This window comes from Callorhinchus milii, unplaced genomic scaffold, assembly GCF_018977255.1.
Source record: "Callorhinchus milii isolate IMCB2004 unplaced genomic scaffold, IMCB_Cmil_1.0 Scaffold45, whole genome shotgun sequence".
Classification (NCBI taxonomy): domain Eukaryota; kingdom Metazoa; phylum Chordata; class Chondrichthyes; order Chimaeriformes; family Callorhinchidae; genus Callorhinchus; species Callorhinchus milii.
This window is the reverse complement of record NW_024704786.1, coordinates 327,668-353,475: the sequence shown is the minus strand read 5'-3', so window position 1 is coordinate 353,475 and position 25,808 is coordinate 327,668. Positions and strand designations below refer to the sequence as shown.

Genomic DNA, 25,808 nt, shown 5'->3' with positions numbered 1-25,808 from the left:
CCCCCACATCCCCCTCTGACCCCATATCTCCCCGACCCCATATCTCACTCCCCCCCACATCCCCTCTGACCCCATATCTCCCCCCATTCCCCCTCTGACCCCATATCTCACTCCCCCCCCCCCATCCCCCTCTGACCCCATACTCCCCTCCCCCCCCATCCCTCTCTGACCCCATATCTCACTCCCCCCCCACATCCCCCTCTGACCCCATATCTCCCCCCCATTCCCCCTCTGACCCCACAGCTCACTCCTCCCATATCTCTGGCCCCGCCCCACTCCGCCCGAGGCCACACCTCCCACTGACCGGGCACGTCACTCACCCCCTGACGTCAGACCCCCGCCCGCCGGCCCCGCCCTATCGGCGCCACGTGACCTGGGCGCATGCTCAGTGGCGGTCGCCGCGCTCCCGGTCTCGAGGCACAGAGGGCGGGCGCCGCGCGCTGGCGGGTGAGGGAACGTCAGGGAGTGTGTGAGGCGCGGGGCGAGTGTGAGGTGAGTGTGAGGCGCGGGGTGCTCGCGTGTGTAAGTGGCATGAGTGTGCAAGGTGCCGGGTGAGTGTGTAAAGGTGTGTAAGGTAGTGGGGGGGGGAGAGAGAGAGAGCGGCGCCGGTGGGAAAGCGGTGGGAGGTTCGCGTTGGCGGCGATTTCGATCCCAACCGTCAAAAAGCGACCGTTACGTCTGCAGAGCGCGCGCGCGCCGCCCCCCCCCACGTGACACTCCGCCTCCACGTGACATGCTCTAACCCCCCCCTAACCACGTGACGCTCTCCGCTCCCCACGTGGCACCACCCCCCCTCCCCTCGAGTGACGCTTGCCCCGCCTACTTTCCCCCACGTGACGCTCTCCCCATCGCACGTGGCACCACACACGCGCACACACCCCTCGAGTGACGCTCGCCCCGCCCACTTTCCCCCACGTGACGCTCTCCCCTCCCCACGTGGCACCAGACCCCTCCCCTCGAGTGACGCTCGCCCCGCCCACTTTCCCCCACGTGACGCTCCCTCCCTCCCCCACACGTGCTCCAGTTCTCCCATCGAATTTGAGTGGTACCAATGGGGTTTAAGGGTTAAGTTTAAAATGGGTGTGTGTTGAGTTCCATTTAAAAGGGTTAACAATATATTCACTTCGCACTGTGTCCAGTGAAGTGCTCTGAGGCGTCTCAACCACGTGATGCGGCGCTGCATCGAACGGGAGGACTGTTACTGTTGGTCGTTAAGCGCTAATTCCTTTCCAGCTGTAGGGGATCCAGATGCTGCCCTCGGCGCCGTGCTTCGTGCTCCTGGCGCTGCTCTCGCGCCGTCCCGCGGGGGCGGACGTTCATTGCAAGTGGAACGTGGACATCAAGATCTTCCAGGACGCGAACGTCATGACGAACATCATCCAGGAGCAATGGCCGGTGGCCGACCTCCACGATCTGATTCAGAATTTGACCGATCAGGAAATCGATCCTCTTCAGAAGTATGGGGTGAGTGAGTGAGTGAGTGAGTCAGTGAGTGAGTCAGTGAGTGAGTGCGTGAGTGCGTGAGTGAGTGGGTGAGTGCGTGAGTGAGTGAGTGTGCGCGATGCCACAACAACATATACTTTTGCGCAGCGCCTTTCCAAGTTTGCTGGACAGTCAGCGCTCCTCACCCGATTGCCAAAGGCCCGGTAGGAGAGGAGGGCCTTGAGATGGGCCTGGAAGGAGGCAAGGGGCTGGCGGAGGGACTGTGGGATGGAATTCCAGAGGGCGTGGGCAGAAAGGTTCAAGGCCTGACTGCCGAAGCGGTGGGCAGGGTGGGGGATTCGAGCAGGCCGGAGTCTGCCGAGTGAACAAAAGAACACCGCTTCTTTAGTCCCATAGTGCTATGCGTAAGTTTGAATTAGTTAGAAGGAACTATTACCCACAAAATATACAGTCAATTCGTCTCAAAGACATGATAAGATGCTGTATCAAATGTAAGGATTATTATTACCACATGAAAATCCCAAACCATCAAAGACTTGAAATTTTAAAATGAAAGTTCCAACTAATCTAGGTTAGTGTGATGTGTTATTAGTTACTAAAACGTTAATTACTTGTGTTGGAAGTGGAGACCATAATTTGTTTATTTCTGAATAAGTTGTTGCATTTATTACACAGTGTTACTATTGTCTGATCTGAACAACTAATCTTTTGTTTTCAGAACTATCTTGCTTTCCCTTACTACCTTCAAATTGATCTCGACTGTGGAACAAAGGTACTGTGATCCAAAGATTTACTGTACAGTGGAACTCATGTTATTCACATGCCCGTCTATCTGCCCGTGGCTTTGATACGGAAATGGATGGTAGACTGCCAGACACCAGCAAACGCAATCAAATTGTGCGAATGGGCAAAAAAATAACAATAATAATTTGGTCGCTCAGTCCACGGCTGTTTGTGGGACACTGCTGTGCGCAATTGGCTGCCGCGTTTTGTCCAATTCGCAGTATATTCTGTGAAGCGCTTTGGGACGTCCCGAAAATATGATAAAGCGCTGTATCAAATGCAAGGATTATTATTATCAACTCCATGCAGCTTCTTATTTGGTGTCAATTTGCACATTTCTTTTCATCCGAAAGAAAAACAGCATGCTATTTCGGCGATCAGCGCACTTTCAAGGAATGAAACCGTTCGTCACAATAACGTTTCAGAAACCTGTCCACGCAGTTTTTGAAAAGCCGGATTTTCTGGAGCTTCAAATGACAGCCATACCACTGGCTACTAACAGTAGGTGACCAGCGCTGATGGAGTTATTAGCGCAGGGGAAAAAATCATCCAGCAACATAACTGTCAGGGTTCCAAGGACAGGAGACTGACAGCCAGAAGTTGAGAGTTTAAACACTATTCAAAAAGAAAACAGAGTTTATCTCAGTGGGCTAGCAACCAACTGTACTGTAAATTTGGTTATTTATCCCTTGGCAGTTTGTGGGACATTGCTGGGTGCAAGTTGGCATATATCTACAAATGCACAAGTCATGCACTTTACAGAAACCCAAGGCGCTTTGAGGCACTAAACTCTGCACACCCATCATCCCAGTCCTCACCAGGTTCCACTGGCTCCCTATCACACACACTAAACTCTGTTCCCCCATCATCTGAGCCCTCGCCAGGCTCCACTGGCTCCCCATCACCAAACAGATCGATTTCAAGATCCTCTCATTCGTCTTCAAATCTCTGGAACCTCCCTACCTCTCTGACCTGCTTACTCCCCAACCACTATCCGCTTCCTCTGCTTGACTGGCTCCGGCCTCCTGCTTATCCCTCATGCTCTCCGCTCCATCATCGGTGGCCGTGTCTTCCGCCTCTATGCCCGAAACTCTGTCACTCGCTCCCTTGATCCCTCCACCTTGCCTCTTCCATCCTACCCCTTCAGGTTGCATCTGAAGACCTTCCTCTTCGACCGTGCCTACAGTCACCTCCCCCAACTCAGTCTTCTGTCAAACGCTCTGGGACAGTACATTGTGTAAGGGGCGCTGTGTAAATGCAAGTTGTTGTTTTGATGGCGTGATAAGGTGCTTTATCAAATGCAGAAATTATTGTTATTGTAATTAACTTGAACTTATATCCAATATGCAGAGGAGCTGATGTGTTTGACTTATCTCCATGGTGTTGGAGTAAATTTGTAAACATGTACCTCAAGGGATGTGTTCCTAAAATGCTTTTCGTTTTCCTGTTCACAGCTAAAAATTGCAAGAGCGAAATTTGTGACATAGCCTGGTACCTTCCTCTGCCATATAGGAACGGGTCTGTGAGATCTGAAGCGCACATCAGAACCAATGGAATTGGCTTTCACATACCGGACCGAAAGTATGGCGACACATTTTACAAATTGTTATTTCAGTGAATTATGATCAAATTAACAACAACTTACATTAATATAGTGCCCTTCACGCAGGGTAGCGTCCTGGGAACGCTTGGTAAGACTGCATCTCATAAACGTAACTGCTTTCTGAAAATAAAGTGACGAAGAAACAACTAATGTTGAAATGGAATTGGCGCTGATAGCATTCTTTCAAATTTAGCCAGTTTTTTTTAACTAAAGGCATGGGGGAGATTTATTTGGCCTACTGGCTGGCTGGATTATAGAATCACAGAACCGTGCAGCACAGAAGGAGGCCATTTGGCCCATCGTATCCATGCCGACTCTTTGAAACCCAGTCCCACTCCCCCGCTCATATCCCACAGCCTTGTAAATTTTTCCTTTTCAAGTTCCTATCCAATTCCCTTTTGAAAGCTATTATCGAATCTGCTCCCATCAGACTTTCGGGGAGTGTGTTCCAGACCGTAACAACTCTCTGGGTAAAAAAAAGTCTCCTCGTCTCCCCTCTGGTTCTTTTTCCAATTATCTTGAATTTGTTTCTTGCTTAATATGTATGCTGCTCCCGCGCTGATTCTAACTTTGCGCACAGGAGTACCCCACAAACAGCCATGAAGTGAATCACCAATTTTATCTGGGTGATTGTTGGCCAGAACTCCTTTCCATTTTCCAATAGGGCCATGGGATCTTTAGTTCAAGGATTATTATTAATATGGAGTCCTGTAGGGTAGTGTTTAGAGGACTCGTCTCACAAGCATCCTCGTCTCATCCTCGCCCGACTCCACTGGCTTCCCATCACACAGATGGGAGTTCAAGATTCTGGTCCTCACTTTCAAAGCCCTCCATGGCCTTGCTTACCCTACCTCTGCAACCTCCTAACCCCCTACCAACCTGCCCGTTGGCAGGGGGGTTAGGGGGTCAGCAGATTCCGGCCTGCTTCACGTCCCCTGCCTTGCCCGCCCCACCATTGGTGGGCGGGCCTTCAGCCACTCTGCTTCCACCCTCTGGAACCCTATCCCTTACCTCCTTCAAGATCCTCTTCAACCAACCGTGCCTTCGATCACCCTCCTTTCTCACCTGCTGTCCACCCTACCTGATCCCGACCCCCAGCTCAGGTCCAAAAAACTGATTGTCCAGCACCTTGGAATGTGAAAGGCGCTATACAAATGTAATTTTGTTGTATTATTATAGTATATTGTTTATTATATGAATTGTGTTGGCCTTTTTGTAATCTTTTTGTTTCTGCTGTTTCCTTTTATGCAATGCTCTGTTTCTCCAGGTTACTTTTAAACATTGATGGATACGCAAAGGACACAACTGCAGGATCCAATGGGAAGCTTGAAGTCCACGAACATATCATTGGACGCCAAGTAAATAAAGTGGGAATATTACCGTCTGTGAGATGCCAAGTACTCGATGAAAATAACCATGGTCAAACGAGTCAAACCCAGAACTAACATCTCAACAACAACAACAACAATAAAATTACATTTGTATAGCGCCTTTCACGTCGGGAAGACGTCCCAAGGCGCTGGATAATCAGTGTTTCGGACAAACATGTTCCAAGCACATGCAGCCACACACATACCACACGCCTACACAAACCAGGAGAAAATTTCAGCTTTTTAAAAAATAAATCCCACTTCCTACCTATTACCATAGTCACAAAATTGTAGAATCCTACAGCACAGAAGGAGGCCATTCGGCCCATTGTGCCTGTGCCGGCTCTTTGAAAGAGCCACCAACTAGTCCCACTCTCCGCTCTTATCGCATTGTTCCTTTTCAAATCCCTATCCAATTCCCTTTTGAAAGCTACCATCAAATCTGCTTACACCGCCCTTTTAGGCAGTGCATTCCAGATCGTAACAACTCTCTGGGTAAAATAAATGTCTCCTTATCTCCTCCCTGGTTCTTTTGCCAATTATCTTAAATCTGCTTATTGCTTAATGTTTTTACTTCTCCGATGCTGATTCTAAATTAGTGCACAGCTGAGACTGAGCTCAAAGTCCCCACATGGGTTTTCACCCATAATCTTCTGACTTAAAAGGCTGAGAGACCTTATTTGCACACAGCAAGGACATATAACAAATCTGAAAAAGTTACATTTATCATTTCTTTGCACCGGCTCCCCATCCCTCAGAGGATAGAGTTCAAAATCTTCGTCCTCGCCTTCAAAGCCCTCCATGGCCTTGCTCCTCCCTACATCTGTGACCTGCTAACCCCCTACCAACCTGTCCGCTCCCTCCGATCAGCAAGCTCCTGCCTGCTTCACGCCCCCACCCGGCTCACCCCGCCATTGACGGTCGGGCCTTCAGTCTCTCTGCCCCCACCCTGCCTTTGGAACTCCATCCCACAGTCACTTCACCTCACTTCCGTACCTCCTTCAAGACAAATCTCAAGACCCTCCTCTTTAACTGTACTTTCAGTCACCCTCCTACCCCTGCCCTCAACCCCTCCTGATCCCGAGTCCCAATACCTGACGGTCCAGCGCTTTGGGACATCCTCCCGACTTGAAAGGCGCAGTGTAAATGTCATGTGTTGTGTGCTGTTTTTTTTGATTCTTTTCAATTCTGATCTGTTTTGCAGCTGAAAGACATTTCAGACATGCTATTATATCCCGTATATCCTCAACCTCTGTGGTTTGTGAACGACGTTACTCCTGTCCTCATTTTGGGAGGAATGTGGGACCAGAAAATCATCCTTTTATCTACCACGGAGTTTGATACATTTACTGCAGTGGAGGTAACAGAGCTTTGCCCACTAATACGGTAAAATATCATTTGTGGAACAGCTTTGAAAGTATATTTATCCTTAGAAAGGTTCAGAGCAGAAGAATATTTCATTCGATAGTAGCTTTCAAAGGGGAATTGGATAGGTACTTGGTAGTGTAAATAGGGAGAAACTGTTCCCTCTGGCGAGTGGTGGGCCAGTAATCAGAGGACACAGATTTAAGATAATTGGCAAAAGAACTAGAGGGGAGATCAGGAGAATTTTTTTAGTAACAACTCTGGGAAAAGGAAAAATCTCCAGGGCTATGGGGTAAGAGCGGGGGAGTGGGATTAGTTAGTAGCTCTTTCAAAGATCATTTAGTAGAAATTAATCTGCATTTTTTTAATGTCATAATTTTGTAACATCTCGAAGGCAAATGGCATTGATTGTCATTTGTAAACACAGGGTTAATTGAAAATCCAACAAGAGCCAGAGGGGAGACCAGACGAGGAGAGATTTTTTTTACACAAAGAGTTGTTACGATCTGGAACGCATGGCCTGAAACTGTGGTAGAAGCAGATTCGATAATAGGTTTAAAAGGGAAAAGTTTGCAGGGCTATGGGGTAAGAGCAGGGGAGTGGGATGGACTAGTTAGTAGCTCAAAGGGCTGGCACAGGCACGATGGGCCAAATGGCCTCCTTATGTGCTGTAAGCTTCTATGTATCTGTTGTGTTCACAGGTGGCCGTTGACAGCTGTTGGCTCAGTAGACTCTCCTGCCCCGAAGGTGATTACTCAGCCACCATACATGACGCTATTGCCATGGAGAGTATGCTATTTTTTCGTCAGAATCAGCTGATGTATTATTTCAGAGGAAATTACAGCTTGCTACCACTGGTGTCTGGTGGATCAGGTACTAGCATAGGCACTGCTTAATTATGGTAAAGGGTGACCCGGTTTATAACACTCCTGGATTTAGCCAAATTTCTGGCCTGGAATCCTATAGCTCAGTGGTTAGAGCACTCGCCTCGCAAGCGAGAGACCTGGGTTTGATTCCTGGGTGGGACAGGGCGAAACGTTTGATAAGTTTCCTTACTCCATACACACACACCTCTGTTTACCTAGCAGTAAGTAGGAACCCGGTTGCTAATTCCTCAAAAAAAATTGGTCACTCAACCCACGACTGTTTGTGGGGACGCTGCTGTGTGCAATTGGCTGCCGTGTTTTGCCCACAAAATATACAGTCAATTCACTTAACAGTATATCCTGTGAAGCGCTTTGGGACATCTAGATGATATAAAGCGCTATATCAAATGCAAGGATTATTATTATGATTAAATGCTTGGATGATTATTATTTTCTTTGGCAGAGCGTTGGGTACGTGTGATGAGCAACATTTGTGTGGGCAGACTGATCCCAGTGTTCCATTCACAGGATATCGAAGAGAAGATTTTCATCATTGGAAGTGGTCAACATAAAGCTTATCTCTTTCTGGGCACCATCAAAGGTTTGGCAATATAACAGATCAGTACGTTATACTGTGTTTCTGTTTCCTAAAGGACAGATTCCGAATCTGATAAAAGAGAACTGAATAAGTAAAATTATTAATGGTGATCGAGATTAGAGGTAACAACAACAACAACTTGCACGTATTTAGCGCCCGCTACGCAGGGTAGCATCTCCAAGCGCTTAACAGTGGCGGAGCCTGACTCCGAGCCGGAAGTGAGGGGTTAGGGGAAGGTGACCGTAAGCATGGTCGAAGAGGAAGATTTTCAGGCGGGACTTGAAAAAGGGGAGAGAGGAGAGGGGGCAAGGCAGAGGGAGGGATTGAGGGAGAGAGTTCCACAGTTTTGGGGTTCTAAAATAAAAGATAAGATTAAAAAGGGTGATTTTGAAAAGAGACGGTTTGTTTTTCTGAATAGATTTTGGTTGTTTTCAATTACTGTAGTATGACTTGTTCACCTAACATTAATTTGTTCTGTGTTTAGATGGAGAGTTGACAATCACTACTGTGACAGAAACTCGAAAGATATGTCGACACATAAAAAGTAAGTAAGAACATGATTATATCTTGCTCAACGTGCGCAAAACTGAGGCCCTCCTGATTGGGTCGCGTCAGCGCCTCCGCACCTCAGGCGCTGACAGCATCAGCATCAAAGGCCGCACTCTCCACCTCTCAAAGCCATCAGGAACCTCGGGGTTCTGTTCGACCACATCACTCCCACCCTCGCCCTCACCCTCGCTCGCCTTCACTGGCTCCCCATCCCCCAGAGGATCGAATTCAAGATCCTCATCCTCACCTACAAGGCCATTCACGGCCGCGCTCCCTCCTACCTCTCCGACCTACTATCCCCCTACCTACCTGCCTGTACCCTCCGTTCCTCTGGCTCCGGTCTGCTCCACATCCCCCGCCCCAACCGCCCGACCATCGGTGGCCTTCAGCCTCTCAGCCCCGAGGCTCTGGAACTCCATCCCCCAGTGCCTTCGCCGCCTCCTCCCTTAATTAGATCATGGTTGTTCTGTACCTCAACTAATCCTTTCATGGCATTATACAGCACAAAAGGAAGCCATTAAGCCCATTGTGCTGTGACGGCTCTATGAAAAGAGCTATCCAATTCAGTCCCACTCCCCCACACTCCCCATAGCCCTGGAACTTGTTCTCCCCAAAGTGAAGCACAAATCACTGAAAGTTTTGCCCACAAAATATAACGGTCAATTCGCTTTATAGTGTATTCTGTGAAGTAATTGAGACGTCTTGACGACATTATAAGGCGCTATATCAAATGCAAGCAAGGATTATTGTTATTATTAACCTTCCTAGTCTTGAGAAGCTTTTCTTTACCCTTACATCTTACTCTTTGTTTTATGTTGTCCGAATATCTTTCTATTCAGGTAGTCTCATTGTCTTTAATTCCATTTGCCATAATCTTTGTTTTGAAAGAATTTTTTTAGGGATTTTTTTTTGTCCCAAGACTGTTTGTGGGACACTGGTACGCGCAATTGGCTGCTGTGTTTCACCAACAAAATACACAGTCAATTCACATTATTGTATATTCTGTGAATCTCTTTGAGGCGTCTCGATGACATGATAAGGCGCTGTATCAAATGCAAGATTTATTAGTCCCCAGTGCCTTGGGAAGTTCTCCCGACATGAAAGAGGCTTTACAAATGTAATTTTGTATTATTAATGAGCTGAGTGGGAAGAATTTGTGTTCCCATTAGTTTCGGAATTGCAAGATTTAAACCTGTGACTATTTTAGGAGATGTAACAATAGCTGAAACTGTATGTTCAGTTGAGATGGGCTGAGCTTTATATTTGTTTTTTTCCTGCAGGAGATTGCAGTATAATTTGGGCATCGTTGGATAATCTCAATGACATTATTGTGATATTGGTGGAAGGTGTATCATTTGTCAAGCAAGGGATATTATACTACCTGATGCATTATTCTTTAAGTAAGTTTATGGAGTTCAGTGATTAGGGCACTCGCCTCACAAGCAAGAGAACCTGGGTTCGATTCCCAGGCGGATCAGGACGAAATGTTGGCCAAGTTTCCTATCTCTTGTTTACCATGCAGTAAGTAGGAATCAGGTCGTTAGTAAATGTCCCTTTTTGTTTGTTGTTGTTGACTCATGATTTCTTTGTTTTTCTGCGTCTTAAAGAAACAAAACGGTGCAAGCTTCACTTTATACTTCCTCAATTTGTACCCAAAGGTAAGTGGTATTTTCTCTGCCGTTCTTCATCCTATTGTGAGAGGGTTACACCCCATCTTAGTGTTCTTGTATTTGATAGAGTCCCGTAGTATATTGGTTAGAGTGTTTGCCTCGCAAGCGAGAGGACCCGGGTTTGATTCCCGGGCAGGGGCTCAGACAAGTTTCCTTACTCCACACACGCCTCTGTTTACCAGCAGTGAGTAGGAACCCATTTTTAGTCGATTGGTGGATCACTTTTCCAGGGATAATAATGGCTTAAAAAAAATATTATTTGGTCACTCAATCCACGACTGTTTGTGGGACGCTGCTGTGCATAATTGGCGAGCGCGTCTTACCTACAAAATATAGTCAATTCATTTAACAGTTTATTCTGTGAAGCGCTTTGAGTCATCTCAATGACGTTATAAGGTGTTGTATCAAATGCAAGGATTATTATTATTTAATGAGTGGCTTGTTCCCACCTTCTAGAGCAGCGTAGCTTTGTGATAATACTCGGTATTGAAGAATATACAGACTATCCTCTGGTTGCAAAAGGAATTGCAGTCAATGCAGAGAGCTCAATGTCCTTCTTATGGGGAAACTTTTTATTCACCAGGTAATATTTCTGATCATTATTTCCTTTAATTTTTATTAACCGTTTCAGAAACTCTGAATACTGAATACATTTTCAGAACAGAAAGTGGCCACTTGACCCTCTGTGTCTGTATTATTTCTGTTCACACTTTGCAGCTGTTTTTTCATCTTAATATATTTTACCTTTCTTACTTAAAATGGCATTCTGGACTCCAGGTGTCTGGAAAATGATAAGTTGTTCCAAGACTGTTTGTGGGACACTGCTGTGCGCAATTGGCTGACGCGTTTCGCCCACAAAATACAGTCAGTCGCTTTGCAGTATATTCTTTGAGACAAATGAAGACGTGATAAGGCGCTATATCAAATGCAAGGCTTATCATTGTTATTATAATTGAACTCTGGTCGGACCGGGTCTGAAACACCCAAAACTTTTTTTTTAATTTTCAGGTGATCTCACAGCTTCCTGCCTCACCATCCTTTGTCTGTTGTCTGTCATCTGTGTGGGTGGGTGGGTGGGTGGGTGAGTGACTACGTGTTTTTACACAACGGTAAAGTGGTCATATGCAATGCTCGGAAATGAACTACAGGGCTTTGCGATGTCCTCCCGACATCAGCTGGAGATGCTCACCAGCCTGCATCTTCTACATTACCCCCCCAGCCCCATTGGTTCGGCTTGTTGGGGTTTGTCTATATTTCTACATTGGGGGCAAACTCCTAACGAAGATTTACTTGCATGTCATTTCAGTTACAATGGCATCAACTGGCTGGCGATCCCAAATATTCCTCCGACTACCGTTATTGATTACTTTGTTTCTTCTTGGAAGGGAGATTTTGTCTTTGTCGCTGACGGGAAAGAGGTGTGTAGACCAGTACCGTGAAGCTGCATATTTTGTGGGCGGAACGCGGTGCCCAAATGAGCAAGTCAGCGCCCCGCAAACCGTCGTGGATTGAGTGACCAAATTATTATTTTTTTTTAAGGGATTATTTCCCCCTGAAAGCAATCCGACAATCGACTAACAACCGGGTTCCTACTTAACTCTAGGTAAACACGGGTGTGTTCACTGGTGTGTTTCAATTGGATGCTAATAGTAATAATAGTAATAATCCTTGCATTTGATATAGGTTCTTATCGCATCCTCGAGACGTCTCAAAGCGCTTCACAGAATATACGGTAAAGTGAATTGACTGTATATGTTGTGGGCGAAACGAAACACGGTCAGGTGGACGTTAAAGATCTCAAGGCACTATTCGAAAAGAGAAGGCAGTTTCTCTCTCTCTCTCGCGTCCTTGCCGACAATTCCTAAATAAAATTGGTCGCTCGCTCCACGACTGTTTGTGAGATATTGCTGTTCGCAATTGGCTGCTGCATTTCACCCACAAAATACACAGTCACTGCCCTTTACAGTGCATCCTGTGAAGCACTTTGAGACGTCTGGAAGATGTGATAAGGCGCTGTATCAAATGCAAATATTATTATGATGAATGTACCTTTAACAAGACCGCCCTGTACATCCGTGTAACTAATTCATGTTGCATTCGTACATTTCTGCTTCATAACCCGGAAAAGCAATTGGGGATCACATTTTCTGGGGTAATAACTCCTTCAAAAAAAAAATTGGTCACTTCAATCCACGACTTTCGCCCACAAAATGCATTCAATTCACTTTACAGTATATCCTTTGTAGCGTTTTGAGACGTCTCGAAGACGTGATAAGACACCGGGTCAAATGCGAGGGTTATTATTATTATTCATTAATAAAACCCTCATTTCAGGTGTGGTACGGCGTGGAAGGTAGCCCAGAGGTCATCCGCTTGCGTCCTTCGACCAGTTGGAATTTGTATTTGAGTCTACAGATGTTAAATAAGCATCATAGTTACTCCACTTCGGAGAGTATGTTATCCATCTTTTTTGACAGGAATAAGGAATTACAGGAGGTAAGTGAACACTTATTAAAGGATCTTTGTTGAGTTTAAATGTCATAGGATCATCATCATAATAATAATCGTTGCATTTGATATAGCACCCTATCACGTATTCAAGACGTCTCAAAGCGCTTCACAGAATATACTGTAAAGTGAATTGACTGTATACGCGGCAGTCAATTGCAGACAGCAGTGTCCCACAAACAGTCGTTGAACTGAGTAACCACATTTTTAAAAAAATTTTATTACTTGTTTATTTTTTATTTATTTTTGAAGGGATTATTACTCTCAATCTGCCAATTCACTAACAACCGGGTTCCTACTTACTTAGAATCTTACAGAGCAAAAGGAAACCATTTGGCCTGTTGTGCCTGTGTGAAAGAGCTACCAGCAAGTCCCACTGCCTCGCTCTTACCCCACAGCCTTGACAGTTTTTTCTTTTCAAGTATCTATCCAATTCCCTATTGAAAGCTTTTGTCGAATCGGCTTCCACCAGCCTTTAAGGCAGTGCGTTCCACACCGTAACAACTCTGGGTAAAAAAAATTCTCCTCGTCTCCCCTCTGATTCTTTTGCCAATAATCTTAAATCTGTATCCTCTGGTTACCAACCCACCCACCATAGTAAACAGTTTCTCCCTATTTACTCTACCAAACCCCTCATAATTTTGAACAGATTGATTCCCTCTATAGATTCAAATTACTTTTAGAATTGTTGACAAAGTATCAGGATGAATCCATAATTTCCTTAATCTATATTGTTCAAAATAAATATTAAATTCGGGTCATTCATCTCATTGCTGTATACGATCTCACAGATTATAAGATTAGTTTGGTTGAAGAAGCCCCTTCGACTGTTTGTGGGACGTTGCTGTGCGCAATTGACTGCTGTGTTTCACTCACAAAACACAGTCACTACACTTTACAATATATCCTGTGAAGCGCTTTGAGACGTCTCGAAGGGGTGATAAGGCGCTGTATCAAATGCAAGGGTTATTATTATGTTAAATGTGAGGATTATTATTATTGAATCAGAGTCGTGTCACAGTTGACATTTGCCTCCTTTGTTTCAGTTGGTCCGTGTGCAGTACTTTAATGGCACCAAAATCTTCAAACGGAGATTTCCACTTAATGAAATATTATCCCATGCAAGTTTCTCTACACTGTTCTTCTCCAAAGAAACTTCTGGGTGAGTGAAATTAAGCAACGCTGTCAATTGGCATTGGATAAGATGAGTTCTTTATCCAAACTAATCTGATGAAAACCACAGCATCCGTAGGTGGAGTCCCATAGTATACTGTTTAGAGAGCTCGCCTCGCAAGCGAGAGGACTTGGGTTTAATTCTCGGACAGGGCAAAAATCAAATTTTCTTGCTCCACATGCTTCTGTTTACCGAGCACTGAGTGAGAACCTGGTTATTAGTTGATTAGCAGATCGCTTTTCCAGGGTAATAGTAATAATCCCTTAAAAAATAATAACTTGGTCACTCAATCCACAACTGTTTGTGGGACCACCTATGCACAGTTGGCTGCCGCGTTTTCCCCACAAAATACCCAATCAATTCACTTTACAATATGCTGTGGAGTGCTTTGAGACGACTCAAAGGCACACAGGTCCAAATCCCTGAGTGACCCAACGCCTTGGGACGTCCTCCCGACGTGAAAGGCACTATACGAATGTCATTTTGTATTTTTTTGGGGGGGTTTATATATCAAACGCGAGGATTATTATTATAATAATTGCACGAGGAACAAGTGTAAGTGAAAAGGATTAACGTGCTGTCCATTTATTTTTGCAGGAAGAAGAATTACATTGAGTTTATCCAGCGTTGTCCTTTCACATCAATGAAGTTCAAAAACTTGTATAATCTGCAGAAATTTAATCGGATGCAACACTACAGAACCCAGCCACCTTGGACCTTCTCCGAACTAGGGCTGTACAACGAGTTGGCGCTTCAAACTTATCAGGGATTGATTTACCAGATACTCTGGCTGCATTCTACCTTTTATAGAGTGAGGAAAGATACCAAGCTAACCACTGTAGTTACTATCACAGAAATAACTAAGGAGGCCCTTCAGTGCATTGTGCCTGTGCCAGCTCTTTGGAAGAGTTACCCAATCAATCCTACTCCCCCGCTGTTTCGCCATATACCCCTGTAAATTATGATAATAATAATAATACTCGGCTTATAGCGTCTTCGAGACGTCTCAAAGCGCTTCACAGAATAGACTGTAAAGTGAATTGACTGTATATTTGTGGGCGAAACGCGGCAGCCAATTGCGCACAGCAGAGTCCCCACAAACAGCCATGGATTGAAAATGACCGATTTATTATTGTTTTGTTTTGGAGGGATTATTATTAGGCTTATTTATTAAGTAGATAAATAATTTTTTATTTACTTATTTAAGTAGATAAATAATTATCTACTTCTCTCTTAAAATTTTATCGAATCGGCTTCCTCCAGTCTTTCAGGCAATGGTTACCAGCATTACAGTATACAGTAATGGTTTATTAAAATGGTTACCACCTGCTTCGCTTTGGTGGTCAGAAGTAACATGATGATCGGTCTGAAGGTGAAAGATCATCGGTCTGAAGGTGAGCAGATTAATTAATTGGCTTTACTAACATAAGCTTTTTTTTTTCCAGTCTTACGCAGATCAAATACATGACCCAACCTGGCGCTGGTGGAGAAATCAATTGCAGAATGAGGTATGAAGTCCTACTGCTTACATGATTTGAAAGCGCAAACCTTGCATTTGATATAGTGCCCGTAGCAATGATTAGAGCACTGGCCTCACAAGCGAGAGGACCTGAGTTCGATTCCCAGGCGGAGCGAAACGTTGGGCAAGTTTCCTTATTCCACTCGTCTGTTTAGTCGATTGGCGGATCGCTTTCCAGGGGGTAATAATTCCTTCAGAAATAATAATAATAATAATTTGGTCACTCAATCCACGACTGTTTGTGGGACACTGCTGTGCACAATTGGCTGCTGCGTTTCGCCCACAAAATTCAGTCACTACATTTTACAGTGTGTCCCACGAAGCTCTTTGAGACGTCTCAACGACGTGATAAAGCTCTGTAGCAAATACAAGGATTATTACTGTTATTGTAAGTAGGCTGTATTTTTATGTTTTGACAAGCAGAACATGCAGGCTGCATTGCTGGACAAAGCATCTTATATCTGTTCATCATCTTTCCGCCTCCTTCCTTGCCTCTCCCCCTCCCCACCCCCATTGCAGTATTATTACTTCTATATGGCCAGTAACAAGCTTACGGATTATGGATTCCACGTGGAGACATTTGATTACCAGAAGGTGTATGATCTAAAGCCTTATGGGAGCCTCCCTCACTCTGTATACCTGGACATGAATGCCTCGTATGAGTTTTCTGTCTACTTTTCTTTGAAAAGCAGTGAGTTGAATTTTTCTCAAAATACATGCGTGTTTAACAATATGAATAATAATAATAACAACAATCCATGCGCTTGAGCGAGCGCAACGTTGCTGAGACATGTCAATGGATATATCCTGTAAAGTGAATCGACTCTGTATTTTGTGGGCAGACAATTGCACATGGTAGTGTCCCACAAACCATCGTGGATTGAGTGACCAAATTACTATTGTTTGGTTATTTATTTATAGCGTCTTACCAAGTCTTTGAGACGTCTCAAAGTGCTTCACAGAATATATTGCGAAGTGAATTGACTGTGCATTTTGTGGGCGGAACGCGGCAGCCGATTGCGCAATCCACATCAGGTGGCTGCTAATCTATTTTAACCTCCATCAATTTGCAACAACAACTCGCATTTATATAGTGCCCTTCACGGGTTGGCGTCCCGGAGCGTTGAAATATAGAGCGTTGAAATCCCAAGATCAGGGGATTGGTTTGGGTTTGAAGAAGACCCTTCGGCCTATCTGATCTCAACCCTTGCAGGATACCCACCCTCCCCTATTCCCATCATAGCATCCAGCTATTTTTTTCAAACAAATCCATAAAGCGAGTGCCTAAAGATTTTACCTCAACAGCGAGCGTCGCCTTAACGAATAAACAATTTGTGTTGTGCTTTACAGCCAATATTCTTCTGGAGAAGTATATGAACGAGGTGTGGCTGATAGCACTGACTTCCAACCCCAAATACATTCATATCTCTTTAGTCAGACAAGAGGAATTCCATCGAGACACTCTGGTGTACCAGGTAGTAATAATAATAAGTAATTCATTCTTACTTCCAGCCATGATCTAATAGAATGGTGAAACAGGCTCGATGGGCTGAATGGCCTACTCCCGTTCCTATCTTCCTAAAGTTGGCACCTCTGGTAATGGATTTGAGTAGTGTCAATCCAGGCAGCCTAGAGGTCTGTCTCTGCTCTTTGCTGTGGGTGAGGCTGCCCCTGAGATGATGAGGGAAGCAAATGTCATCAACACTTTTTGTTATCAGAAAAATATTTTGCTGCTGGTTTATTCAGCCTCTCTGCCCACACCCTTTTGAACTCCACAGTCCCTTCACCTAGCCCCTTCCCTTGCCTCCTTCGAGGCCCGTCCCAACACTCTCCTCTTCCACCCAGCCTTCGGTCACCCTCCTATCCCCGCCCTCCACCGCTCTTGATCCCAACCCCCAGCTCGGGCCCTAATCCCTGACTGTCCAGCACCTTGGGATATCCTGACGTGAAAGGCTTCGTATAAATGTCTTGTGTTGTTGTATTCACACTGCCTCTTGTGATAGGTCAAGGTACAAGATCGTTCTCTGTACGTAGGTCAGAATCTGCCGGGTGAAAACTTAAAATCGATCTCCGTTATATTCAAGGTGAGCTTGTGACTGGACCATTGTAGGCCATTAATAATGATAATAATAATAATAATTATAATCCTTGCATTTGATACAGCGCCTTATCACGTCTTTGAGCGCTTCACGGGATACACTGTAAAGTGAATTGACTGTATATTTGTAGGCGAATCGCCTGAAAACTATCCTGTTCGACCGTGCTTACGGCCACCTCCCCCCGGCTCGGAGTCAGGCTCCGCCACTATTAAGTGCTCTGAGACGCTGACCTGCGTATATCAACTGCAAGGATTATTATGATTATTATTTCTCTTCTTTTTCAGGTGGTGAATTCTGAACTCTCCTGCTTTCATGAATTGGGCGGAACTTTGTTGAATCAGGTAACCACTTGGACACACCAGACTCTGGTAGAGAATGTGCCTCACCCAGGGTTAAACACCAAACGGTTCTGTCCCTGTGACACATTGGTTGGCTGTCGGTAGCACTCTCGCCTCTGACGCCTCCATGGCCTTGCTCCCTCCTAACTCTCTGACCTGCTAGCCCACTATCAACCTGTCAGCTCCCCCCGTTCAGCAGGCTCCGGCCTGCTCCATCTCTCTACATGTGAATGAAATTGGCCTGTGGGCCGGACACCAGTTGGACAAGATGCCCTGCCGAGATGGCACTCCAATGCAGCGCTGGGGGCGTGCGGCATAGTCGGAGGCGCTGTCCTTCGGACGAGACGTTAAACCGAGGCCTGTTGAGATGGGAGTTAAAGATCCCGTGCAACTATTCAAAACAAGTTTCTCTCTGTCCTGGCCAACAATCCCCCAAATAAAAGTGGTCACTCACTTTCATGGCTGTTTGCAGGACATTACTGCGTGCAGATTGGCTTCCAATGGATTCCCAGCACCCACTTCTCATCCACTTCTCAAAGCGCTTCACAGGATGCACTGTAAAGTGCAGTGACTGTGTATTTTGTGGGCGAAATGCGGCAGCCAATTGTGCACAGCAGCATCCCTGACACGTCTTCGAGATGTATATAATTATACATAATCTGTTTATGTATAATTATTATATACAAACATTAGCTGGTCATTAATTGTCCTGAATTGTTAGGCTTGGTCAGTGAATATTCTGCGAATGTGTCCTCTTTTTCTCAGGGCAAAAATTCAATGAAAATATTCATAGGCTGCCCACCTGGTAAACGGCTCGCATTCGATATTTTCCAAACAATAAAATACATGACTCAAAAAAACACCCAATTCTTTGACTGTATTTATCCTAAAGTGGATATGCCGTGCTTCTACTATGAATACGGTAAGTGTGTGTTGGCTGCACCAAAAGATTTACATTTAAATCGCCGTTCACGTCGGGAGGACGTCCCAAGTTTGCTGGACAGTCGGGTTTGGACCCGAGCTGGGGTTTGGGATCAGGAGGGGTTGAAGGGCAGGGAGGGTGGGGGTAGGAGGGTGACTGAAGGCGCGGTTGGTTGAAGAGGAGGGTCTTGAGACGTGTGTTGAAGGAGGCGAGGGAGGGAGGTGAAGTGATTGTGGGATGGAGTTCCAAAAGATGAGGGGAAGAGAGGCTGAAGGCCCGACCACTCCACACTAACTAAACAAAGTTAATATCGGAGTTAATTCTGGAGTACATGTCAACCCGGCCAATTTATTCTCCGCTCTGTAGGTTTGTAACACACCGTTCTGTCTGTTTTGTTGCAGTATTTCATCCTTTTTTCTTGACTCAAGATTTGGTAACGGGAGAATCTGATCGGTTTAAGGGCAGGTGAGTGAAGAATGACCACTTGATCTACCGGCCAGTAGAGAGGCCACCCACACAGAGAAATCTCCCTGTATCTGGAATAGAATGCCCTGGAGGGACGCATACCGCTTACCTAATCCAACAACAACAACTCCTCACGCAGGGCAGTGTCCCAGAGCACAACGCTGAGCCAGAGGGAGGTGGGGGGGGGGAGGTGAGCAAAGATACGGTCGAAGAGGAAGGGTCTTGAGACGGGCCTTGAAGGAGACGGGGGAAGGGGCTGGTGGAAGGGAGTGTGGGATGGAGTTGTAGAGGGTGGGGGCACGGAGGCTGAAGGCCCAACCTATGATGGTGGGGCAGGCCAGGCAGGGGGACACAGAGGATTTTGGCGGTAGATAAAAAGATTGTTGGGGCTGCAGCTTTTTAATCGTTTTAACTACCTCTTGTGTGATAGGCACTAATATTTCAGATCAGTAATACATGCCTCATTATTCTCTCTCAGCTACACTTTCAAAATAATTGGAGGCGGCCCATATAATGTGGAAAATATTCGATATTTTTACCAGGATGAGATCATGAACTATAACTCCATACTCTTCAGGTAATGGTCAACTGTAAGTCCTGTGAAGCGCTTTGAGACATTCACCCCTCCCCACCCCCTCCCCACCAATATGAAAGGATCTGTATCAAATGTAAAAGATTATTATGATTTCTTATTCTCAGCTGGGATAAACAAGTGTCAGGAAATTGTGTCTTCCTCTGCCTATTGCCGTACCTTTACCTTCCAGATAAAGGTGGGTCAATGGCTGTTTGTGGGACGTCGCTGTGCACAATCTGCCATGTTCGTCTACAACAATAATAAGAATCCTCGCCTTATCACATCTTTGAGACGCCTCAAAGCACTTCGCAGAATACACTGTAAAGTGTAGTGACTGTGTGGGCGCAACAGGGCAACTAAATGGGCACAGTAGTGTCCCACAAACAGTCGTGGATTGTGTGACCAAATCATCACTTTTTTTGAAGGGATTTTTACCCCCAGGAAAAGCGATCCACCAATTGACTAACAACCGGGTTCCTACTTACTGCTGAACAGAGGCGTGTGGAGTCAGAAAACGTGACTAAAGTTTTGCTCTGACTGGCAATCGAATCCGAGTCCTCCCGCTTGCGAGGCGAGTGCTTTAACCCCAACGCTACAGGACTATGCAAACAACAACTTGCATTTACGCAGCACCCATCACGCAGGGTAGCATCTCAGAGCACTTGACAGTGGCGGAAGCACAGCGCCACGCCGGGGGAAGGGATGCGACCATAGGCCCGGCCAAAGATTGGTTAGGAGAGGACAAGCTGAAGAGATGGAGGGAGAGAGTTTTGGTGCGTAGTGGTTGAAAGTGCGACCACCGATGGTGAAACGGAGGGCACGAGGGAGAAACAGGAGACCTAAATACTGTAGTGTTTTTATACTTTCTGACAGAAAGGAGTATGCAGCCATCTGGAAACCCTTTCGAGCTAAATCAACTGACAAATACACTGATGACGGGTTCTATATCTTCAACGGCAATTCCACCCAAGGAATCGTGTAAGCTCACAAACTGGGACCAGTAATAATATTCCTTGTTTCGCCCACAAATACACAGTCAGTTCACTTTACAGTGTATCCTGTGAAGCGCTTTGAGATGTCTCAATGACGTGATAAAGCACTGTGTCAAATGTAAGGATTATTATGATGATTATTAATATAAATGCTCAGTTAAAGATAATTTTATGGCCAGCACAGGATTTATTATCTGGCCAAACAGAGCAGAGCAAACAAACTGGAAGCTGCATTGAACTCCTGACAACCCTGATTTAACGTGGCACTCGGCTTAAGTCAGGACAATTCAACAGTGGGACATTATTGTGTGCAATTTTCGCCCACAAAATACACAGTCAATTCACTTTAAAGTATATCCTGTGAAGCACTTTGAGGTGTCTCGAAGACGTGATAAGACGCAGTATCAAATGCAAGGATTATTATTTGCTGTATTTATATGTTTGCCTAACTTGCTACACCTGATAACTCGTCACTGAGCCCTTTCACCTCGGAGTGACGAGTTATCAGGAGTTGTCTTGCCCTCTTTCTGCAGGTGGATCTGTGAGAGATACTCGCCATGCGCCAATGTCCTAGGAGGCTTTCACAGTCCCGAGTACATCCTGATCATCGAAGTGTCCAACAGGTGATCTGACTTAGAACTTACCTCCTGATATTCTCCTTCCCTCACACAAGCCTCAGATTTGAGTCACAGTTGCAGTGAGATGAGATCTTGTAGCTTAATGGTTAGAGCACTCGCCTCTCAAGGCACAGGTCCTGGGTTTGATTCCCAGCCGGGCGAAACATTGGGGAAGTTTCCTTACTCCATACCCATGCCTTTGTTTACTTAGCAGTAAGTAGGAACCCGGATGTGAATCGATTGTCGGATCGCTTTTCCGAGAGTAATAATCCCTCCAAAAAAAATTATAATAATTTTGTCACTCAATCCACCAGTGTTTGTGGGACCCAGGCACGCTGGGCTGAATGGCCTCCTTTTGTGCTGTAGGATTCTACGATTCTGTAAACCAGCCAACGCTGTCCCTCTGATCCACTGACTCTTGAATAATTTTGTCCTTAGCGTGAGACCAGAGAGCACGATATCTCCACAGCTTCTGTACATAAGACTAATGTTGGTGGTGCTTGACTTACAGGGGAATAGATGAAAGTACCTACTGTGATTATCGCCTGGAGTTCCTGCTCCACCTACATGGATTACCACTCGGCCCTTTCCTAGGACTCCATTACATGCTGGTAAGAAGCAAAGCAAGTTGGTGCTATTTTATATCTCTTGTGGATCACCAACTTGCGTCCACTCCAGTGGGCTCAAATTCCACCCTCGCAATGTGCCGGGTAACAAATTGTGGTCCGTAGCTAAAAATATTAACCAGTATCACCTTGTGGTGATACTGAGGTGGTTAGAGCCCTCGCCTCGCAAGCGAGAGGAACCAGGTTCGATTCCCAGGCGGGTTAGGTCAGGGCAAAACCTTTGGCAAGTTTCCTTACTCCACACGCATGCCTCTGTTTACATAGCAGTAAGTAGCAACCCGCCTATTAGTCAACTGGCAGATTGCTTTTCAGGGGTAATAATCCCTCTCCCCCCACACGCACACACCCGCGCAATTGGCGTTTCACCCACAAAATACAGTCACTACACTTTACAGTATATTCAGTGACACGCTTTGAGACGTCTCGAAGACCTATCTGATGCAAAAATTATTATTATTATTTACCTCTATCCACTGTGAATTCCACGTGTCACTGAACCTCACTTGTCCCTTTTGGTTTAGATTACGTTGGCAGTCATTTGGTGTATTCTGCTGATATTCATAATTTTCCGCTGCTTTCAAATCTGGTTTGGAGAACGGATCAAAAAGTCAATAGCAAAGATCGATCCAAGAATCGTGCCCACCACAGGTACTGCAATGGGGGGTTTTGATAGAGCAAATAGGGTGAAACTGCTTCCTCTGGTGGGTGGGTCGGGAACCAGAGGGCACAGATTTAAGATAATTAGCAAAAGAGCCGGAGGGGAGGACAGACGAGGAGACATTGTTTTACCCGGAGAGTTGTTAATGTCTGGAACCCACAGCCTGAAAGGCTGATGGGAGCAGATTCCATAATAGCTTTGAAAAGAGAACTGAATTGAAAAGGAACAATGTGCAGAGCTGTGGGGTAAGAGGGGGGGAGTGGGGACTAGTTGGGGTAAGAGGGGGGGAGTGGGGACTAGTTGGGGTAAGAGGGGGGGAGTGGGGACTAGTTGAGCTAAGAGTGGGGGGCGTGGGGGCTAGTTGGGGTTAGAGTGGGGCGAGGGAGTCGGGACTAGTTGGTTGCTCTTTCAAAGAGCCAGTAAGGCACGATGGGCCGAATGGCCTCCTTCTTCGCTGTAAGATTCTATGGAATCTGATGTTCCACACAACCTGATTGGGACAAGCTGGGAATTGGGCGGAGTGCATGGCGAGGGGATGGGGTGGTAGCAGAACTGACAAAATGTCAAACTGCATATGTATTGTGCCTGAAGACACGTTCCTCTTCGACTGTGCTTACGGTTACCCCATCCCTCTGGCTCAGCATCGGTGGCCAAGCTTTCAGCCACTACATCCTGAATCTATGAAACACGCTCCCTCAATCCCTCCGCCCATCTTCAGATCGCGCCTGAAGACCTTCCTCTTCGACCAGTCTCGGCATCCTGCTCCAGCACTGTTAAGCGCTCAGAGGCGCTACCCTGTTTGACGGCTGCTTGTAATTTTTGACAGAGTCAGATATCTTATATGTTCACCCAACCTTGAATGGCTTCCAAGGGGACGATTCCTCCACCTCCTCAACCACCACTGAACACAACTCGGGCTTATCGAAATCAGGCTCCAAAACAGGCTCCCCATTTACTCATTACCGACTTAAAACAAACCCTAACAGCCGGAAAGAGTCAGGTAAGTGCCGAACATTTCCTCTGGTGCAAGTGAGGTGTAGGAGGAAGGGAAGAGGGAGGGAGGGAGGGAGGTGAGGAGTGTAGGGAATAAGAGGAAGGGAAGAACTATTTCCTCTGGAATCCAGAACAAGGGGGCATCATCATAAAATTAGAGGGAGGCCATTAAGGAGAAATAAGGAGACAGTTTTCACACACGCACAAAGGCCAGTGGGAACCTCTCTCTCTCTCCCCACCCCTCCCCTCCAAAAGGCTGTGGATTATGGCTGGATCTATTCACAATGTCCAGACTGAGGTGGGTAGATGTTTGTCAGGCCGGGATCAAGGGATACGGGGCAAAGGCGGGTAATTGGAGTTGAGGTACAGATCAGCCATGATCTAATCGAATGGCGGAACAGGGACTGAATGGCCTCCTCCTATTTCTATGGCTCTGGTTCACCCACACCCTTATAATAATAATATAATAATAATCTTTGCATTTGATATAGCGCTTTTCACATCTTCTCGACGTCACAGAATACACTGTAAAGTGAAGTGACTGTATATTTGTGGGCGAAATGTGGCAGCCAATTGCGCACAGCAGAGTCCCACAAACAGTCGTGGATTGAAGTGACCCAATTATTTTTTTTTGCTTGAGGGATTATTATCAGCCGCGTGGAGTAAGAAAACTTGCCCAAGGTTTTTTCCCGTCCGGAAATCAAACCCAGGTCTCTCGCTTGTGAGGCGAGTGCTCTAACCATAGAGCTACAGGACTCCACAATTGTTACTTGCAGCTTCTGGACTTTGAGTGACCACCCGGGTGCGAGGAGCGAGGCGAAACCTTAGGCAAGTTTCCTCGCTCCACACGTCTCTGTTTACCAAGCAGTAAGTGGGAACCTGGTTGTTAGTCGATTGGCAGATCATTTTCCGGGGGGTGATAATCCCTCCAAGAAAATAAATTGGTCACTCAATCCAGAAGTGTTTGTGGGACGGACGCTGCTGTGCGCAATTGGCTGTCGCGTTCCGCCCACAAGATATACAGTCACCACACTTTATAATTTATATTCTGTGAGACATCTCAACAACATGCGAAGGCTATCAAATGCAAAGACCGTTATAAACCCAGAACATTGTCTCGGATACTCCAAGGTAACAGACAAATGGACTGGCTGCAAAGTTCAGGGCTGCGGAGGGCAAATTCACGACAGACACCAAGAAGTATTTCTTTAGCCAGTTGGTAATTAATGACTGGAACAAGTTACCAATGAAGGGTGATTGAGATCAGGGGGGGTTGGAGGGCAGGGAGGGTCGGTAGGGGGTAGGAGGGTGGGTGAAGGCACGGTCGCAGAGGAGGATCTGACTATTTATCATTCCACAGTTTGAGAGTGTGGATCCGTTCCTAGAAGCTGCCTCAGGTAGGAGGGAAATGGAGAGCGAACAGCAGCTAACGGACACCAGGAGAGACAGACAGCACAGGGCACAGAAACAGGATTCCAAAACCTTAGAAATCAAGGTGCTGAGGAGACTGTCTCCTTAAACTCCCATTAAGGCTTCGCATTTTATTCTATCCTTCTCACCGAGGATTTAAGAATCTCCTGTGAGTGTTTGATCTCTGGGTCAATTCATTTAGTGAGAAGCTCCAAGGCTGCCTGTGTTTGTTTGTCATTGACCTTGTGTCTGATTCACCCCAAGGGCTGCTGTATTGTGTTTCACCTTCCACTTTATTAAAAATTAGTTATGTTTTATCACTCTCGTTTTTTGAATGTTAGGATTTAAATGATTCCTTGTTGCACTTTTGGGAAGTCAAGTTGTTGAAAGGCGGAATTAAACAGGTGGGATTAAAATCGCCTGGAGTCCTGTCGTGTCGCAAGCGAGAGGACCCAGGTTCGATTCCCGGCCAGGGCGAAACATTGGATAAGTTTCCTTACCCCCCCCACACACACACACACACACACACACACTCGCCTCTATTTACCGGCAGTCAGTAGGAACCCGGTTGTTAGTCGATTGGCGGATCGCTTTTCCGGGGGATAATAATCCCTTCAAAAAAATAATAATAATAAAGTGGTCACTCAATCCACCCACGACTGTTTG

The 25,808-nt window shown here is 45.9% G+C and overlaps 1 protein-coding gene across 5 annotated transcripts; it reads left to right on the top strand.

The window, feature by feature from the left end:
* The first annotated feature begins 413 nt into the window (after window positions 1-413).
* On the top strand, window positions 414-25,457 carry LOC103191370 (cation channel sperm-associated protein subunit gamma). Of its 5 annotated transcripts, none has more exons than XM_042345423.1 (31): window positions 414-447; window positions 1,234-1,464; window positions 2,162-2,215; window positions 2,580-2,727; window positions 3,681-3,807; window positions 5,097-5,187; window positions 6,404-6,559; window positions 7,266-7,437; window positions 7,894-8,031; window positions 8,513-8,572; window positions 9,858-9,977; window positions 10,185-10,235; window positions 10,704-10,830; window positions 11,554-11,665; window positions 12,582-12,743; window positions 13,802-13,917; window positions 14,527-14,740; window positions 15,375-15,437; window positions 15,968-16,139; window positions 16,799-16,923; window positions 17,452-17,532; window positions 17,832-17,888; window positions 18,651-18,807; window positions 19,209-19,272; window positions 19,751-19,849; window positions 20,720-20,824; window positions 21,372-21,461; window positions 21,967-22,066; window positions 22,603-22,729; window positions 23,566-23,739; window positions 25,093-25,457. In XM_042345423.1, exons 2-31 carry the CDS (start codon window positions 1,249-1,251, stop codon window positions 25,095-25,097), a joined length of 3,483 nt encoding a protein of 1,160 aa, XP_042201357.1. In that variant the 5' UTR covers window positions 414-447; window positions 1,234-1,248; the 3' UTR covers window positions 25,098-25,457. The 5 variants fall into 5 exon arrangements, with proteins under 5 accessions (XP_042201357.1, XP_042201360.1, XP_042201356.1 ...); XM_042345426.1 differs by having other exon boundaries at window positions 420-492; window positions 7,266-7,311; XM_042345422.1 differs by having other exon boundaries at window positions 420-492.
* The last annotated feature ends 351 nt before the right edge of the window (window positions 25,458-25,808 follow it).